A 15,975-nucleotide genomic window follows, 5' to 3' on the forward strand; every position below is an offset into this window, starting at 1 on the left:
ACTTTCGGTCGGAACAAATCATTGAGCAGAACTCTCAGAAATACCAGAATCGACTGTAGAAGAAGAAATATTGAGTTCCGTTGTAAGCAAACCTGCAGCACAGAGCGAGATGATCTTCTAAACGTTATTTTATTATTGTTATGGTTATTATTAAGGGCCCGTTCGCTCATATATTTTTTTCTAATCCATGCGGCCACTGCTTTTTTTCATGGCCAAACGCAGCCGGAAGAAGGATTAGGCTAAAACGTGCCAACATTTAACCGTGGATGCAGTTCAAATCCATGCGGGAAATGCTGCAATGTGCATCTTGACTAAGCGTAAATATGTGGGAATAACATCAGCTTTTATTTTGTCTGGACACGATTGGAAACGTGAATCCACATGATTGTCAACACGGTTTCTCAGGACTGCGCAGCATTTCTCCATTAAAAGTTAGCTCACACACCGTCTTAAAGCCGCTCTTCTGCTTGGGAACACTGTCGTCCCGGGAGACGAGGTTCTCCTGAACAATTCCGCCAAAGCTAGGACAAGACTGAGCGGCTTTTCTTCGTCTGCGTTGCTGTCAGTAGCAAATACTGACACACACACATACAGCGCCCTCTAGTGGTTGTTGCTATTTATTTTTTTAGGATCGATAATAAGTCGCACCTGAGTATAAGTCGCACCTCCGGCCAAACTATGCAAAGACATAGAACATGTCTCCTACTTTGAGAAATATCACAGACAAAGATGGCTAAAGGCTCCTCTAAATAAAAACGTCTTAACTTGACTTTTATAACACTCACCTAAGTTCATCTCCAGGGACAGGGGGGAGGGCGTTTCATAGTCAGGGAGTGACTGCCTGAAAGGCCGGGTCTCCCACACTTTTGAACCGAGTTTTTTGGAACGCTGAAGGTTCATATCTGTGGACCTCAAAGAACGCGAGGAGCACGCCGCTGCAACTCGCAGGGTGTTTTTGATTCTGCTCAGGCGCACACCCTGATGATGGTCGGTTACATGAGTTACAGCTTTGTTTCCCAGAAAGCCATCCAAGGCTCACACGCACACTTTGGATCCTGCCGTCACTTCTGGATCCTTCAAATGTGGCCACTCCACGAGCTCCAGCCCTTACCAGGGCAAGGAGGTATTCCTGCTCTCATCCACATTTTCATTTCATCTTTGCTTTTAAAATGCCTCTTTTTGGATTCTGTACTTGAACGTGAAAGATTTCAAAGGAACCCTTTGGTGTCTGGTTGCTCGAGATGGTTTCTGGCACACATCAAAACCTTCCGGCACTTTTCCTTTCCCCATAAAGCCTCAGACTCTCTCCGAAAAAGTTTGAGCTATAGATCTTTTTGAGTCATGGATGCTGTTTCAAAACCATCCAGATCGCATTTCTATCAGACAGAAAGTGCAAACGATGTAACCATTTAAGAACATTTTGGGAATATCAAACTAAAAAAACAGGATTGATATTCAGGCGAGTGAACGTTGTGAAGCATTTATTTGAGTAAGTTTGGTGGCATGTTTTTTTTTAAATACACTCAGATAAAAATGTTTTTTTTTAACATGTTCTTGTGGCGTTTTTCTGATAAGGACATATAGAAAGAAAATTAAGATTCTAATTGCATTTCTGAGTATTTCTTTACTCACATTGTTGTGAATCAGGAGCAGATGAAAAACTTCTGTTTAAAAAATATTGTATTTGTGACGTTGAAGCTATAATCAGCTCCATTCTGATGCATCCACTGTCAGACTAATAGATCCATGAACGTCTTTGTTTTCCTCGTCTGAGCTGGAATCTGGATCCAAACTAGACGACTGGATAGCTGCAATATTGCTGCCATTTTTATTACTCCTCTAATGTTCGGATGGGGGTGTGAGGGGCTGTAAGATAGCTGGAGAGCAGGTCAGCAGAGAGCTCTTAGCAACAGGGAGGGGAAGGGGGGCGGGGATGCTCGGTGCCGACATTCCCTCCCATGACTCAGAGGTGAATTTTTAACAAACTATGTCCTAGAAAACGACACAAGTTTTTTTATTTTGACTAAAAACGTCATAATCCAGATAATAACACCACGGGGAACAATTTTACAACAGATCAATAGATGATTGGAGTGGGACTTTACAGGGGTTTGTCATGTAAAACCACTGGATTTTGATTCCAATAGAACATTTTTAGTCATGAAGTGATTATTTTATGACACCTTTGTGTCTCCAGCGTGTCATCAGCAGCTTGGTGGGAACTCCTCTTTCACAGAAGCGCATTACACTTTCAACATCAGCAAAAAAAATAAAATAATTTTTTGTTGTTTTTATTCTGTGAACTTGAAGCTAAATGTCATCTGGAATATCCTGAAGCAACTACTGAAAAAAAACAAAGCAGATTTTGTTAGTGGAATTCAGAGAAGAACTCGATGAAGTTACAGTGAGTGAAAACGGCGCTGAAGGAGAGGCTTCTTTGGGCCTTTTGGTTCCCTCCATCCCTTTGGGGTCACATACCTTTTTTTGGATGTACAGAGTTAGCCACTACCGAGAACAGCTGTTCAGAAGCGGCCTCACATCAGCCCTACAGGCTCTTTCACATCCGTCTTTCCCCTCAGATGCAGCGGCGGTCCCCATGTGTCCTCCCGCGGCCCTGGAGGTCGGCGTGGAGCTCCTGTGTCGGCTCTTTGAACTGTGGGGGCAGATGGGAGCGGGCGTCCTGGTGCTCATGCAGTGGCTGCTGGGAGAGGAAGATGAGGATGAAGGTCCAGATGAAGCTTCCAGCCTGGTGAGTGTACTTCAGGAGTCATACAGCCTGTTTTCTCTGTTCAAACGTGTTCTCTTGAAATCCGCTCTCATCAGGATGAAGAGGACTTCCTGTTCGAGAAGGGTGATCGGAACCTGTGGGCCGAGCCGCTGCTGTGGGTGAAGCTGCTCCACAGACACCTCCGCCCCCTCGTTCTCCAGCTGGACCAGGAGAGGCCGGATCCCGAGCAGCTGGTCCTGATGGAGGCGCGGGCCCGAGCCGAGGCTCTCCGCTCCCAGCAAGCCCTGGAGAGCCTGCCGGCCCTGCCGCAGTTCTGCTGCGCCGCCGAGCACGCCCGGCTGACGCTGCGGCAGCACAGGGCCGGCCTGGTTCTGAATCTGCTGGAGGAGCTGAGCTCCAGAACCTAACGGGCTGGACAAAGTTTTCCAGATACCTCTGTGAGCAGATGTTAAAAATCAGACTTTTTTACGTAATTCTTACCACCTGAATGTTTTTAGAATCTCATCGACCCCTAAAGATATTTGTTTTGTTTGTTTTTTTACTTTAAATTAAACGGATTAAACCGCATCAGAGTCGCTGCTTCAATGACCATGTTGGAACACAACTGTGCCGGGATGTTTGTGAAGCAGCACCTCAAACTGTCCGCTCCTGCGAGCAGCTCGCCACCTGAAGCAGCGCCGCCAGCCCAGAGCGTCTGACACGTCACCAGGGCTGTGTTTGTGCGCGACTCGTACTGTATGTTTAAAGGAGGTGTTATTCTCCTGTGATGTTTAATTTACTGCAAAATTCCTCCCATTGGTGGGCTGTTTTTATGCTTCCCTCTGGTTTTCCTGCTTATGTAATTAGGCGGCAGGCACAATGGACCACTGTCCTGCACGGGTGTGTGAGTAAACTCCCGCTGCCCTGCCTGTCCCATGCTGCCGACTCAGGCCCCGCTGCAGAAAACCTGACGTAAGGTTCCACAACGTCCCCTCCAGCCAAACCAGCCGTGTGATGCCGGGGCGCTCCCTCAGGAGGACGCGTTCGAGGGATTTCTCAGTGTCTGTCCTTCACATTAAACTGTATATCAACATTTTACACAGCACAAATCGTCCCGGGGCAGCCCTCAGCCTAATTTTAGGGTTGGCAGTAGTAGATTCCAAGCTCTTATGTCACTTGTTTTTGTCCTTGTTGCTATTTTCCTTTCCTTTTAACCTCTAAGTATTCAGCACTGAAAGAACATATTGAAAGATTAATGGAAAAACATTTGCAATCACTCCTCCAATTACGATAATATATGGAAGAAAAGAGCACCAGTGTTTGACAAACCTGCAATTTTCTGGTCATATGTTGCCATGTTTTTGTTATTTTTTTTGTTTGTTTCTCTCACCGTCCTTTCTAAAATATCAGCTTGCAGAGCCCTGATATAGACGTCCCACCCTCTGCTGCCAATTCTGCAATCTTTCCACTCTGCTTTTTAAGCCTGACAGGAGTCCAAAAGCAGACGGAGAGAACTTTGACATTTTTTTGTGAACATTTTACCATCTACGGAAGATTATTTCATGCAGACACCGCAACAGCAGGGGTTTATGTTGTGGAAATGTCAAGTAAGAACACTCTTAATCCTCAGTAGTCGCTGAACTCACTGGTGAGTTTGCCAATCTCATTGGTTGTTTACCATCACAAAGAAAAAGACTAAATTTACTGCTAAGAATTTAGTTTATTCTGGTTGATCGTGAAACTATTTGTGTTATATAATGAAAGAATATCAGTTTAAGAAAAACAAGTCTGTGGCTGTGCAAAAAGGATGGATATCGAGCATTGCAGCCAAAACAGATTTTAGAGATAAGTCAGAGCAAATTGTAAAGTTAAAAAAAGGATCTAAAATTACTAAGGACTAGGACCAAAAATGCATGACTAAAGCTTCTATTTTAGGATTTAATCGAAAATTCAGGAGCAGAAACTTATTTTTGAATCACTTCTTTTCTGTTCTAGTTGTAATTCAAGTTCTAAATGTCACCAGCAGATGGCGCTCTAGTCATGTTAGTGTCAGTTCACGCGTTGCTCTCCAGGGGGCAGTGTTGTCCTGCCGCTGAAAGCACATTCCTGCAGCCTTTGCCTCTGAAACTTGGAGAAAACAAACTGAAACGGAGGAATTGGAGCTTTGGATGATCCAGAAAGATTGGACGTGACAGGAAAAGTTCGATGGCTTTCGAAAAAGGTGGGTCACGAAAGCGGCAAACTAAACTTTATTTTTTTTAAGAGCACATGCAGACTGGATGGGACTGTTGTCGCAGTGTGGACGCTGATTATGCAATCAGTGGATTCCAACAATTCTGCGTGGACTGCTCCCCGCTCATAGCTGTGGTCTCACCCCGTCCACAGGCAGCTGGAGGGGGGGGGCAAACGGTTTCCAGACTCTTCTCCGTGTTCATGAAACCCGAAAAGCAAAACCCACTTCCACAAAAGTGTTTGATTAGAAAAGGAGGAGTAGGAGTTTTTTTTTTTTTTCCGGGGGGGTGTGGAGGTTTTGCGCGGCTTGAATTTCAAGGCGTGGTGTCGAAGAATAAGCGACCAACCCGGGAGGGGAGGACTTTCTTGCGAAGCGCCAGGAGGCGGCTCCGGGGGTGGGGGGGACACTTGGCACCGCCTTCCTTGCGTCCCGGCCGCAGTCAGGGTTTATAACCGGGCCGGAGGCTCCGGCTCACAGTGAGGCAGCTCTCTGGTTCAGCGCTTCTAGCGGGGAGGAGACGTAACCACCTTCCAGCCTATCGACACAAACCTGCCCCCCTTCTCGACTTCCCCCTTCTTCCAGGGACGTACAACTTTTTTTCCAGCAACTTTCCCCAAAACCAGTCGTGGCACGAACCAGCACTCGGTGCGTCCAGGGATCCAGCTCGGTTCTCCATGAAAGACGGCGCGCGGCTGCAGCTTTGGGGATCAGAGATGTCCGCGACTGTCCTGTCTGCGTTCTACGACATGGACATGCTTTATAAGGTAAATGTCCTGCTGCAGGACCGTCACGCTGCAGGACGAACTGCTGTTAACTGTTGGTCTGTTTCCCCCCCCCCTCCAGCAGCACGACAAAAGCATGAACATGAACGCGCTCCACATCAACAACATGCTGGATAAGAAGGCGGTGGGCGCCCCCGTCGCGGGCCCGGGCTCCGGCGGCCCCTTCACGCCGACCTTCTACCGCAGGAACTCGACGAGCAGCGTGGAGGCGATGAACAACAGCAACAAGTTCTCGGTGGGGCCCTACTGCAGCCTGAAGGAGAACACGCCGAGCGGCGGCGGCGGCGGCAGCAGCGCCACGGCGCTCATGAACAAGGAGAACAAGTTCCGCGACCGCGCCTACAGCGAGAACGGAGACCGGGGCGTGCTGCAGCAGAAGCCCGGCTCCCAGATCAACTCCACCCGGTACAAGACCGAGCTGTGCCGGCCCTTCGAGGAGAACGGCTCCTGCAAGTACGGGGAGAAGTGTCAGTTCGCCCACGGCTACCACGAGCTGCGGAGCCTGTCCCGCCACCCCAAGTACAAGACGGAGCCGTGCCGCACCTTCCACACCATCGGCTTCTGCCCCTACGGCCCCCGCTGTCACTTCATCCACAACGCCGAGGAGCGGCGCCCGGCTCCGCCCGCCAACGCCAACGTGCAGGCGGCGGAGCCCCGCGCCGCCCGGGACCTCAGCGGCTTCGGCCAGAGGGACATCCTGCCGCCGCAGCAGCTCGGCTACACCCAGCGGGACAGACCAAAGCTCCACCACAGCCTCAGCTTCTCCGGCTTCTCCACCCACCACGGACTAGACTCTCCCCTCCTCGACAGCCCCACGTCCCGGACCCCTCCGCCCCTCGCCTCGGCCTCCTGCTCCACCGCCTCCAGCTTCTACGAGGAGGTCCTGGCCCACACCTCCGTGCCCTGCATCAACAGTGCCTTCTCCTTCCCCGGGCAGGACCTAAAGGCCTTACTCGCCCCGCTGGCGGTGCACACCCCCGGCGGCTACAACAACCACTCCACAGGTGCCTACTTCGGGAACATGCAGAGCGGCTGCCCGTCCTCCCCCACCTACAACATGAGCCACTTGCAGGCGCTGCGCCGCCTCAACGACTCGCCGGTGTTCGAGCCGCCGCCGAGCCCGCCGGACTCGCTCTCTGACCGGGATAGCTACGCCAGCGGGTCGCTGAGCTCCTCCGGGAGCCTGAGCGGCTCCGAGTCGCCGAGTCTGGACGCGGGGAGGCGGTTGCCGATCTTCAGCCGGCTGTCGATTTCAGACGACTAACCACCCGTTTGTTTGGATTATGGAGGTGCTCGGGGGGCTGAGCACCTCTTCCGACGTGCCTCTGAGCAAGACTTTTTACCCTTCTTGGGGTGCCGACCCCTGCTCCGACCCCCCTGGAGGGGGGCAAGAGAGGGGCTCAAACCCACGAGGATCAGTTAAGCTTTCAAGTATCCTTGATCTGGCATTAGACTAGTATTTTTTTCTCTCTCCTTTCTATGTAACATAGCTGTATTAAATCTTAGATAGCAAACAGAAGGCATTCCATCAGTGCCTTGCCCAAGGGCTCTCGGCAGCAGCCCCCTCTTTCCCGGAGTTGTGACTTGAGAAGAGACTGAGCGGTTTCAGATTTCCTCCCATCCTGCCAAGAATATGCCTTGACTCAAAGTAACATGTTTCCTTCATTCCAGTTCTGCCTTCTAGCGCCACCCAGTGGTTGGTTTGGTTAGTGTTGCCTGGTTGAAAAGCTCTTGAGTTGGGTTTGTTTGGGGAAATCACTGCTGATGGTTGAATATATATATATATATATTTTTTTAGCTTTTTTTTTTCGAGTGATTTACATAGCGGTGCTTAACTTGCTATGGACTATTTAACTTATTTATTATCTTGTGAAAAAAGTATAGGCTACATTGGTAATTTGTGTCCATACTGTATTTATCAAGTATGATGAAGCAATAGATCTATATTCTTTTATGTTTAAATTATGATCGCCATTATTAATCTGCATAAAGTGGAGTGTATGTTCTTTTCACAGTAATATATATATTGTTTTGTTTTCCTTTTTTTTGTAACTTCACTTGGTTATTTTTATTGTAAATGAGTAAAAACAAAATCTTAATTTAAGAGAAGGTATGTGATATTTATTTCATTAATTTTCGTTCCTTGTTTACGTTTATTAAAACAAAAGTTTGCATGATTGCTGTCTGCTCCTGAGGCTGTCAGTGCTTTAGAAGGCCTTTGTTTTTTTTCGTTTTTTTCTTTATTATTTCTCTTTATTCTTTGGAGGATCCCCATTAGCCGTGTGTGTAGAATGTATAAACAGAGGTTGTACAGACCGTCCAAACCTTATTGTTGACCTACATCAGCGACAAAGAACCCGAGTCAATAAATTAACCAAAAAGTATTTTTATTTTTTTTTGCTCTCTCTCCTGTTTGCACGAGGTCACACTGTGATTCCAGCCACGTGCTAAAGAATGTAGCAATCCCTTGTGCCCCAGTATTATTGTGTAGTGCCTGTTGGGGTTCACCATCTTTACATGCCTTAAAAATTAACCAAATAAAGTATTTTTCCTACATTTTTTTTTTTCTACAAGAGTTGAATGTAGTGTTGGATCCTCGACCTGGATTTTGAGGTTGTTACCACTCGGACAGAAGCGACCTTCTCCCATTTGTCCCCCATTCCTTTTTCATGTTCTTTTCGTGTAGAGTCTAGTTTTTCGGAGTTTGCTGGGGAGGAAAAGTGGACGACCACGTCTGGTTTGTACATAGTAGGTACAGGGGGATGCGCACTATGTACTTTTGACTACTTTATCAGAAGTAAAGCTTTTTGAATGTAACAAACGGACAAAAAAAAAAGACGAGAGTTGTGATGTTTTCGTTTTTTGGGGAGTCTGTTCACTACAAATTGAGTGTGAGACTGTTAACTTTGTACTGTACATTTTTTTTGTAGTTCTCCAAATAAAAAAAAAATAATAATTTTGAGGAAAAAAACACAAGAGTTTGGCTGTGGTGTCCTTGTGCAGTGAAGTGGAATAGCACCGGGGGGGGGCTGGCAGGCGGTGAAATCAGTTAAAGAAAGGTATTTCCCCAAATCTCTGCCTGTCATCTGAGCGCCATGCGTGCTGCTCTGCAGCTCTGACCCAACTATTGCATAAAGCGTTCAACTACAAACCCAAGAGGCCGGGGGGGGGCTGCACTCTCAAAAAGCGAAGGAGAGCAGAGCCGGAGGCTGGAAAGATCAGAATCTTTTAATAAGCCGAGTTTGAGGATTGTGTTACGACACAGAGGCTCTCGTACTTAGAGAGCAGATACTTGAAGTTTATGAGTGGAGGGGAGTTTTTACTGAAGGGTGACTGGGAGTTTAGTCCAGTTAGTTTTAAAGCAAAACCCCATTTTAATAAGTCATAAGTGGAAATATGACATTTGCTTTTCTCTTGACCGGACAAAGCCGATGAAATGGAGGGGACATCAGTGGATTAGGAAGGCGGTACCATCAGCTCATGACTGATTAGCCAAGCAGCTAAGGGGAGGACAGAGTTGAAGTCCGATTGCGCGCCAACGCCTGGCCTACATTCGATGCAGCCCGTCGTTGTACCTGGCTTTCCAGGAGTCTTTCAAGTCCGAGCCGCTGTCGTCACTTATCGTGGGCAGCAAATGCTTAAAGAAAATACAGCGCCCGGGAGTCATGCGGTGCCTGGAGTTCACGCCAAGATAAGGCGCGCTGATAAGGGCCTCGGCAAATATTTACTGTGTCCTCAGGATTTCGTAATGAAGTGTTTATGGGAGCAGAGCCGCAGGGCTGCACAATGCGCCTCGCCTCTGCCAAGGAGGATACCTGTGACTCAGTATGTGGGAACATGGCTGTGAGGCCTAATCTGAAAAACCCACATGTAACATGTATGACTTTAACGCAGCGTCTCGCCCGTAAAAGAGGAACTTTGTCTTAGGAGGATGTGTATGCAGGGGTCTTGTGACTTAATGGGGTCTGGAGCTCCTACAATGAAAGGAAACACTCGGACTTGTGATTAGGGCAGGAAGAGTCCCGCTTCCTGGCCACCACCCATTTCCACCTCTTCTTCGTCCTGCTGTTTTTCCTCCTCCTTCAGTTTCCCTTCTCCTCTGTAGTGGCGGCTGATGGCATCTACAAGTTACTATTTGTGTTCCACTACAGCTCTGGGAGGCTCGTCCTGGTATTGTTTTGGCATGCACGGCCCAGACCCGGGGGTCAAGTGCCAATAACATATGACTCTTCAGACTCTTGTGGAATATATGGAGACCAGATGGGTGGACGTTTGCCAAAGCGAATTTCTAATTTCAATTAGAGTTAAATAGGACTTTCTATTTGATCATGTTTTCCCATCTGGTTTTGAGTCGGAACTCTTAGTTATGGACTTTTTGAGCTGAGCTTCCATCTTTAATGAGCTGCAATTACATTTCCTAATAGAAGTGAAAGTTTAATTCCTCCTTCTAACAGGAAAAGTCCCTAAAAACTCCCTACAAGCTGCTTTGGTGCCATAAATAAAGCCTTGAAAGTCCACACCTGTGACAGTTAACTTTGCATGACCCTGTTCTGGCTTCACAATGAAACAAATGTGCGCATGTGTCTTTGTGCGTAACGGATTTGAAACTCCACCCAACTGGAATTGCAGGCTCCCTGGAAGTATTTTACCAGAAGTGTTTAATTAAACGAAAGAGGGAAAACGCTCCCTAACTTAGCCGGGCTGTTTAATCCGGGTCAAGATTAGGTGATGCAAAAAGCCGAAAACCCATTTTAGTTTTCACCCGGCAAAGAGATGTTGAGATAAGAGATCCACATTAATGTGATTCATTCAACAGCAGCACAGAGAGGTGCAGCAGTCATGTGAGTACTGACAGTCAAAACACAACAAACCACCCGGTCTCACTCAGTGAAACTGAAAACTGACAGTTCAGGACCGTTACCAGTCCAACCTTCACCCAGAGAGCCTATGGCTGATGACTCTGGTTCAGTAAAACATGGACTCTGGTGACCTGCATGCTTGACATCCAGTTCTTTTGCTCATTTAGGCTTGAATGAATAATTAATCCATTGCTTTGCTCAAACAGGCTGATGAGGGCCAAACCAGGCTAGTAAAGGTTAAAACACATCCAATAATGTTACCCAAGAGCTAAGGATTGACCTGAACCCAACAAACAGTCTATGGGTTTTTGTCAAAATGAAGATGACAGACCCCAGACCCAATGATGCAGACGTGCTGAAAGCAGCAACTGACCTACAGATTTTTTGATCACAGCCCTGCGCTAAAATGTCGATGTCCATTCAGAGGTTTCTGACAGGAGGTCGTCGTTTACATCAACTTTCGGCTCACCCGTTCCTCTGAAACTATGAGAAACTAATGTAAACGATCTTCACTTCAGTTTCAGGAAGCAGGCCCCTGCCACCCGCTCTACTGAGGTGACCTCCAGGGCTGCCGCAAGGTAAGCTGGGAAAAGCCACAGCGCACCCTTGCCTGAATAGGGTGGTGTTGTTCAGCGCCGGCGTTGATGGGATGTGGAGAGCGGAAGAGGTTGGCCTGGTCCGATCACATTTGGCCATTTCTGCCCGGCCGTGTTTCACTCCCTTCAGTCCAGGCCGGGCTCTAAATATTTACAGAGCATCCTGTGAGAGAGCTCAGTGTTTACTTCTTCTGCTTCTGCTTTCTCAGGGACCGTGTGCACGAGTGTGCTGAAGACATGGCTTCTTCCTTCTCCCATTCTTCCTCCATAGTTTATGAAAATAAGCTCCTGTCTCGTTTTCAGATAGCCGTTAATGGGCATTGCTCCTGAATGAAGCTAATGTGCCAAAAGGCTGAGAGACAGGTTGTTTTTTTTTTAAATGATTGTGACTTTCTTTTGCAATGATAAAAAAGAGAGAAGAAAAACTTGTTTACCTTCGCTCACCTTGTATACAAGGCTACAGCCTTGACATCACCAACTGTGGACAGAACATTCTCATAAAACATGTTTTCTTCTTTCCCAGTCTAAATTATGCACAGGATGTAAATATTATTATGAATGTCTATGAAGGCCTTTTTAGGTGAGCGGGACTGGGTTTTTTGGATTCTTGTAGCGTACGCTAAGTGTTGGGTGCAGTTCAAAAACATGCTCTTCCTAGTTTGCCTCCAGCTCTGCCTCCGCCTGATTCATTACAAGGTCTTTCATTTTCCCACAATTCACCATTAAAGCTTAAATGTATGCACAAAATTGAAATTTCTATGTAAATTCTGCATAAATATCTACAAAAATGAAATGTTTATATTTTTTCCTTTGTAAAAAGTCAGCATAAGTGGTGATATATATAAATATATATATTCATTAAACCAAGATGCCTAAAATGTTACCAGTGCTGGTTATTAGAGTCACAGTCTTTGGAATTGTTCGCAAAATCCGTACCACAGAGACTCCTTCGAGATAAGCCTACTCTAGCAGAGTGCATCTCCAACTTTTCTGTTTGTGGTTTTGCTACTCAGAAAATATAAAGCTGTTAAAAATTGCGAGACCCAAGCTCTTTAACAACAGCTTTAGCGTCGGTGTTGACATTCTTTTGACTTCCATTAAACCACGTTCACAATGGCCTCAGCGATTCAAGCAGCCACTTCCAATGGTAGTTAAATGGCATCCCATGACAGCGACAGTCCCATTCACCCTTTCACACTCATATTCACACCCTGATGGCGGTTCTGCTGCTGAACACTGGCGCCAACCCACATTATAACCACCAGCAGCAATGTGGGGTTCAGTGTCTTGTCCAAGGACACTTTGACTCATGGGTGGGTGAGGTGGGAACCAGGCCTGTGATCTTCCAATCAGAGGTCTACCGCTGTATCTCTGCACCGCTTGGCGAGTGTGATGCAGAGGTAGAAGGCAGAAATGCGCATATTGAGTTCTTGCGTTCAAAACTCTCACAATGACATACTTTTGAAGTTTCTACGACCGTAGCAAGACTCATGAGATTTGCCCCATTTTGACCAATTCTTTGCCAACTGTAGGTACATGCGCTAGTAAACAGTAGCAAAAAAAATCAATCAATCAATAAGAAGACGCCCATTCCTGCTAGTCCAGTGTGAACACCATGTGCTAAACTGGCATTTCATCACTTTTTACGCAGTCAATGTAATTTCAGTGGATTCTGAAGCAGTCTTGGGCTGATAATTAAAGCTACATTCACACCAGGCATGTGCTGCACAGGTGGGTTTAAAATTGTATGTGACTGTACGCAAGTTTTGGAAAACTTAAATAGACTTTTTGATTGGCAGTGACCACTTGAACCCGTGTTGCCGAGGGTGGTGTGACCACACGGCAGTGAAGTGTTTACCAATAGCCAATAGCTGACCCCAATAAGTCACTGGCGACAGCAAACAATCATTGTCTCTATTCTTTCTGCCCCACTCAGCTTTTGAAGTATGGCATGATGGCAAGGCGTAAAGAAGGAGAGAAAGAGTCTCTTGTGGGATTCAGGAACAGGCGTTAGAGGAACACAGCTGTAAAATGTAACATGTCTGCTCGAGAGTCTTTACTTAGACCTGGCACGGATTCATGACGCAGCAGCAGCAGCAGCAGCAGCAGCAGCTGCTGAGCTCAGGAGGCGATAAGGAAGTGCAGGTGAAAGGCGGGAGCTCACGGTGAAGTGAATGTCGGGAATGCGTCTGTTGACGTTCGGCGACTTACTCCACTTTCTGATCAAGTCAAAGCACAGACAGAGAGGCACGCTCGCTGAATGAAGCCTCGGGGTTTGTAACACCGGGGAGCAAATGCAGCGAGTGGGTATATGCTGACAGGAATATACTGAATGGGAGTGTTTGTTTAACGAGGATCTTGGCAGTGAAAACATCCCGAGCTTCTTTCGTTGACTCCTCATAACTCTATAAACACTTTTTCAGCATAGAGGAGAATCCCGAGGCCAGTGTGTGCAGGTCAGTCCATCAGTGAATGTCCACAAAATTACATATAATCATCCTGAATGTTTATGCTGTACAAATAGCAGAACTATGCTGAGAGAGTGGCTGTGTAGGACGGGTGTAGCTGGTGTTGTGAAGTAGCCCGGCACTCTGTGATTAGCCAGGCTCTGGTCCAGACTGAGATTGTCAGGCAGAAGGACAGAAAGTCTGCTTTCACTCTTTATGACCACCAGAAGTTTGCTTTACATTAAAACTCCCATAAAGATGTACTGTACGATGTGGTCATTGTATATTATGGCCTTACAGCAAGTGGAGGGTAATGTTCAACATACCCCGACAAAGTTGAAACCACTAAGTCTTTTCTTTAATTAGATCTGTCACATCTACAAATCAAAGGCACATGTCAGTGTTTACAGCTTCTTCTATCCCTGCTTCCTAATGAAATGATGAGTCATTTCCTCATTATGACATGAAGTCAGAGAACCCAAATGTTGTTTGGAGTTTTTTTTTTTTTTACTCCCCCACACGTGGCCCAGAAAAGTACATCTGCATACGGGGTTAGAGCAGTAAAAAAATCACATTAAAGCGGTAAGCGACGTTGTATTGTACACGCGCTACCCGCCACTCTATGACTCACCCTCACAGGGTGAGCAGCTGCTTTAGACCCTTTCTGCCCCTGACACCCTGACGTAAAAATTCTTTTTCAAAATTGCAACTTTTCTGTTGGTTTTATCTCCATAGCAACTATTTTCTTTTTAGGTTGCTTGGAGATGATGAACAGATCTATGTAATTTTTAGAAGAATCTGCAAAAGTAAACTTTTGCATTTCCTTGGCAACAGAGGTTTTTTATTGACCACGCCCACATTCCTAACATCTTCACTTATTTCATATCGTTTTGTTCAACTTGAGCCAATGCTAATGCCAAGTAAACATGTACCACCTCTAGATCCAACCTTTTTTTCCCCGAGCAGCATCCCATCAATGCTCGAGGAGTTAGGAAGCCATAGATTGGACTGATAGTTTATATTAATAAAAGATCCTAAAGGTTATTATTTTTTAAAAATTCAAAAAGGCTGCCTTTTTCAGAGTTCAAAGTTCAGAGAAATTTCGGTTGCATTTGTTGACTTTACTTTGTTGTGTGTATGAAATTTTGTGACGATCGCTCAAAGAAGCATTTTTTCGCCAAATTTCCTACTTTACTGCAAAATGGCCGCCAACCTGTAGGCCATATAGCATCCCATAATAATTTCAAAGCTGCGTTTGGATATCCATTATGTTTTGATTTCGTTAGTGGATTTTAATATTACTTTTGTTCCGTTTGTCCTGTTGTGATGTCCTCATTTTTTGGGCAGGGTCATTCACCGTGTCAAAGCTTCTTTTTTGAGTCCAGGACTGCTGTGAATTATCTCATATGTTTGTAAAAATGGAAAAGATGCAGGAAAATCTGTTTTCTACTGTTTAACAAATAACAAAATAAAAAAAATAGAAGAAAGAAAGAATACGTTTCAGACTTTTTGACATAAAAGTCAATCTCATTAAAGTCTTGATTTATTGGACTTTTGAAAACAGTGTTTGAGCCTCTATGTGTTCAGACTGATCCATTAGAAAATCACTTTGACCCCTAAACTATTTCAAGTGAAGCCTTGTTTCTTTCAGGTTCTGTATTGCCTTTCTTATGCTCTCATCTAACAGAAAATGAAAGGGTCTCCTTGGCGAGCTGACAGAACAGGAGGGGGCTGCTCGGTGCTTCCCGGTGTCTCTGCAGTGCTCTTACTCACGTCCATATTTCATATCCGCGGCTTTCAAACAAAAGCCGTATGTTGATACAATCTACCAGCCAGCCGGAGGAAATGAGTGTTTGTGTGCTCGCTAATGATGTTTCTCTTTTTCTTTCGACTGCGGTCCAGTTTTTTTACACACACTGCTTCATTTCTTAGCACGGCCCCTCATCCTTTCATTTTTAGAGAAGAAATGTTATTACTCTAACACGATCATGTGTTTGTGGTTAGGTCACGTGACCTGGGTTCTGCATTTTTCTGGAAACATTTTGTGAATTTAACCGGTAAAGACGCTAACTGGACTGATGTCTTGAGAAGGAAGAAATATCATCCAGGTTTTAGAATCTTGCTAATTAATCAGGAGTTCTGTCTGTCAAATGAAGAAGAAGAAAACCATCTACCTGGCTTATCATCAGCAGCTGGTGGTGAAATCAGAGACGGAACATAAAAGTGCAAACCTAAATGAATATTAGTGTGTATACGATGTGATAAGAACTGCGGGGGGGGGGGGGTCAATATACCAGCAGTGTGTTGACTTTGTAAAGACCACAAAGTGTTTAATTTTCACACATTGAGGG

The 15,975-nt window shown here is 46.0% G+C and overlaps 2 protein-coding genes across 3 annotated transcripts in view; both read left to right on the forward strand.

Annotated features, from left to right (window-relative positions):
* Positions 1 to 5,976, forward strand: part of thada (THADA, armadillo repeat containing) — a 127,618-nt gene extending 121,642 nt beyond the window's left edge. The window contains exons 37-39 of one of the 2 annotated variants that reach the window (XM_023963169.1): positions 2,580 to 2,749; positions 2,824 to 5,704; positions 5,784 to 5,976. In XM_023963169.1, the coding sequence (XP_023818937.1) occupies positions 2,580 to 2,749; positions 2,824 to 3,135 (482 nt within the window). In that variant the 3' untranslated portion in view covers positions 3,136 to 5,704; positions 5,784 to 5,976. The remainder of the gene's footprint in view (positions 1 to 2,579; positions 2,750 to 2,823; positions 5,705 to 5,783) is intronic. The other variant, XM_023963170.1, reaches the window with a different exon arrangement.
* Positions 5,654 to 6,986, forward strand: zfp36l2 (ZFP36 ring finger protein like 2). The gene is made up of 2 exons (XM_023963490.1): positions 5,654 to 5,704; positions 5,784 to 6,986. Exons 1-2 carry the CDS (start codon positions 5,654 to 5,656, stop codon positions 6,984 to 6,986), a joined length of 1,254 nt encoding a protein of 417 aa, XP_023819258.1.
* Positions 6,987 to 15,975: the final 8,989 nt, after the last annotated feature.

Source organism: Oryzias latipes, chromosome 15 (genome assembly GCF_002234675.1).
Source record: "Oryzias latipes chromosome 15, ASM223467v1".
Taxonomy (NCBI): domain Eukaryota; kingdom Metazoa; phylum Chordata; class Actinopteri; order Beloniformes; family Adrianichthyidae; genus Oryzias; species Oryzias latipes.

Excerpts from the sequence above, each read along its gene's own strand:
- zfp36l2 (XM_023963490.1), top strand. The coding sequence starts at position 5,654 with ATGTCCGCGACTGTCCTGTCTGCGTTCTACGACATGGACATGCTTTAT. Across the intron at positions 5,705-5,783 it reads ACATGGACATGCTTTATAAG|CAGCACGACAAAAGCATGAA; the intron begins GTAAATGTCCTG and ends CCCCCCCTCCAG.